We start from the raw sequence: 3,198 nt of genomic DNA on the forward strand, positions 1-3,198 counted from the left end.
ACACACACACACACAAGGCGGCGAAGTTTCAGGGAAACCATAAATGCTTGATTATAAGCACTTCAAACGAAACGGACGTCATTTTTAGTATCAGCTGTAATGGAAATTCTTTGTGTGTTAAGCACGCGGCCTTCCATGGCCTCTACATCTTGTTTTGACATAAACAAGTCATGCAGATCAGCAAGGATCAAAAGTGCGATTTCCGCACAACTTGGATCACCTTTGCTTTTTGAGAATACAACCTCCAAGGCCTGCTGAGCATTTAACCACTGCTGCGAGAAGACATATGACAACGAGCCTCCAAAAACGCTACGAGACATGAGGGAATAATTATCTTTGGGAAAAAGCGGACCTGCCCCACACCAGCACCTCATAATTTCTCCAATAAGAACCCACCCTTGCTTACGCACGATTGACAGTGGATGTTCCCTTACAACAAGTATAGCAAACGTCATGAGATTTTCGCAAAGGGCGGGTGCGACATGACGAGCCGAAGTCATGCATTGTACCACTGTACCAATGCTTCGAAGTATTTCCGTTGGTGCGTAGGGGTCATGTTCACGAAAAAAACAAAAATGATCATTGTCAGCTTTTTCTAAAAGAGCTCCTACAAAAAAAGAGACTACACCTGTCAAATAGCTACAATAAATTCGTTCTTTGCGATCCATTCTTTCTGCCACGGCATTTCCCCACCGCCGAGTCTCCTTTCCTTCAGAGACTACAATCGACACTGGTGTTGCGTTTTCCTTTCGTATGGGAGGGTAAGTTCGTTTCCTTATTCCTTGATCCTTCCAAGCATCATCTTTCTGAGCGGCCGCTTCTTCTTTTTCCGAGTTCACATGTACTTCGATCTGTGAGATATACTTGGCTGCTTCACCAATGGCCTTGGCCATTTCAACACGCTGAAAAATGCCATAATGGCTTGAATACAACATTTTACCAATTTGACTTAATGCATTCTCAGGAACAATAGTAATTAGCGAGACCATAACTGCGTATCGAAGATCCATTAACTCCTTATGTTGAGCCTCTGGGGCATGAATAGTAAGCGACATCAGTGCCGGAAGAAGCGAGGGAATCATTGGGTTAAGCTCCCTCCCAATCTTTTCGCGCGACCGTAGAAGCTCACCATTGACGTTCTGTTGCTTCCAAACGCCAAGTTTGCTCTTGAGCCTCTGCAAGGCGCGGGCAAACCCACGAAGTCCACTTTCTACCGCTTGTTGAACCTCGTAGGCCTGGGCCTGACTGCTCCGCCCTACGCCCATGACGGCGTTGTAGGACTCACGCAGGGTGACAAGCACTCTCACGTTCTCCTCCAATTCATCTTGCTCATTGAAGATTTGCCCAAAAGATGGCAAATTCGCATGATCCACGATTGAAGCTGGATTAAAAATCACTGTTCCCCCAGACGCCGAAGTAGCATTTTTTCGCGTCGTTGCCGAATCGTTTCGACAAAAAAAGGTAAAGGGGCTATCCGGATTAAGCGGATATTCTTCATCGTCTATGCCCCGACGACGGAAAAGGGGCGGCTTCTCTTTACCGTGGGTAGCACCCTGCTGGGCTTCTGTCGGAGGAAGCAGTGCCACTTCGGCAATCATCGTCGGCTCCACCTCACTCTTTAACCATTCATTAAGAAGACCTGGAAACTGCTCCAGATTTGAAAACGCGTTCCGCGCCTCATCGTCTCCAACGAAAAAAGTTGCAAACGCCGAAGCCACAGTTATGGCTTCATTTCTCAAACTATCTGCTCGAACAATTTCAAAGCGGGCAGAAATTCCAGCCAACAGAGGCTGAAGCAAAACAGTGGGAAGGTGCTCCTTTGCATCCTTCACGTGGTATTCCTTGATGTCAAACAGCGTGTACAAAACGGAATTTGCCAACGTGGTATTCAGTTTCACGGACTCCTTTTCAATGACATCACGATTGCCCCATCTTTGCATCAGCTCCGTGAATACAGTCTTCTTGATCTCCGGAAGTTTTGCCTCTCCCTCCTCTGAATGCTGCGGCAGGAGCCTCGGAAGAAGATCTCTGAAAATAATGCGCAACACAGCCCGCTCAGTAGGCAAATAGGAAGTTGCTGTCACAAAAATCTCCTTCACTAAAGCCTTTGAAATGGCTATTGTGTCACTAGAAGTTTCAGCCGTATTGCTTGGAATGTTAATCATTTTTGTTAATGAAGATATAAAAAGTGGCTTCAATGCAGAGTTCCTTTCCGCCGCCCGCAAACACCACACATTCCAGTCTGACCAATACCTACCTATGTTCGGCTTAACGACCGCAAGACTCCGCATGCTCGTGTCTGGAAATTCCCCACTTCCAACGTAAGACTTGTAAACAGCCTTAAATACAAATGGTAGTATCTCTTCGGAGGGATTCACAGAAGGCAAAGCCGCCTTTAGGGAGCCAATGAAACACTGGAAAAGGGTTTGAGTAAGCCCACGCCGGAGCAAAGAATTTATCAACACCTCACAGACAAGAAGAGCATTCGTCTTGGTGAACTCGTATCGATTCATGCTAGATGATACGTGCACCGTTTCCCTCGGCGCTGCCTCGTGTAGTGCGAACAAAAACTGCCACAGTGACTGACAGATGCGTGTTACCAAAAGCTCAACATCCAGTTCAAGAGTGTTTTTAGGCCCAAATGTGCTCATCAGCGCATTCGCCACGCGATCTGGTAATGAAGCCACAAAGGTACACCGTGTCTGAAGGATTTGAAAATCCATCTGTGAGGGTTCTTCTTTTCTCAAGCTACTGGCAAATTCGCAGAGAAACCTCACCAAAGGTGTGGAAGTTGCCAGCTCTACAAGTTCGTTTTCGGATTTGCAGATGATAGCTTCCGGCTGTGAGTCCAGACTGAGCATACCTATCAGGTGTTCCATGGCGTCCACCGGCGGTTTGCCAGAAAGGCTCACAGAACCATCCGCGGAGGCCGGTCGCGCGAACTTCGACAGGGCCAGCTTGGCCCCTTCGTAAAGCGAAACGCCCTCCGTTGCGAACATTTATCCTTTATAACTCCGCTTTTTTTTATTTTTTTTTTTCGGCAGTGGCCGCGTCACACTATCTAGGGCTTGGCGCCGGGGCCGAACACAAAAGGAAAAAAGAAATAAAGAACATGCGCTTCGCCGGCCCCCCCTCCAGGCAGGGGCGGGGTGGAAGCCGCCCCGCCCCGACGCCGGGGTACCGCGGGATCGGGGCGGC

The 3,198-nt window shown here is 48.2% G+C and overlaps 1 protein-coding gene across 1 annotated transcript, besides 1 other annotated feature; it reads right to left on the reverse strand.

The window, feature by feature from the left end:
- Window positions 1–62: 62 nt before the first annotated feature.
- On the reverse strand, window positions 63–2,999 carry Tco025E_09681 (uncharacterized protein; the record flags this gene model as incomplete). The annotated part of the gene is made up of 1 exon (XM_029376492.1): window positions 63–2,999. The coding sequence occupies one exon, from the start codon at window positions 2,997–2,999 to the stop codon at window positions 63–65; it is 2,937 nt and encodes a 978-aa protein (XP_029223391.1).
- Window positions 3,000–3,018: 19 nt separating this feature from the next.
- Window positions 3,019–3,038: a microsatellite.
- The last annotated feature ends 160 nt before the right edge of the window (window positions 3,039–3,198 follow it).

This window comes from Trypanosoma conorhini, assembly GCF_003719485.1.
Source record: "Trypanosoma conorhini strain 025E chromosome Unknown Tco_14.4_contig_01226, whole genome shotgun sequence".
In the NCBI taxonomy this organism is placed as follows: Eukaryota; Euglenozoa; class Kinetoplastea; order Trypanosomatida; family Trypanosomatidae; genus Trypanosoma; species Trypanosoma conorhini.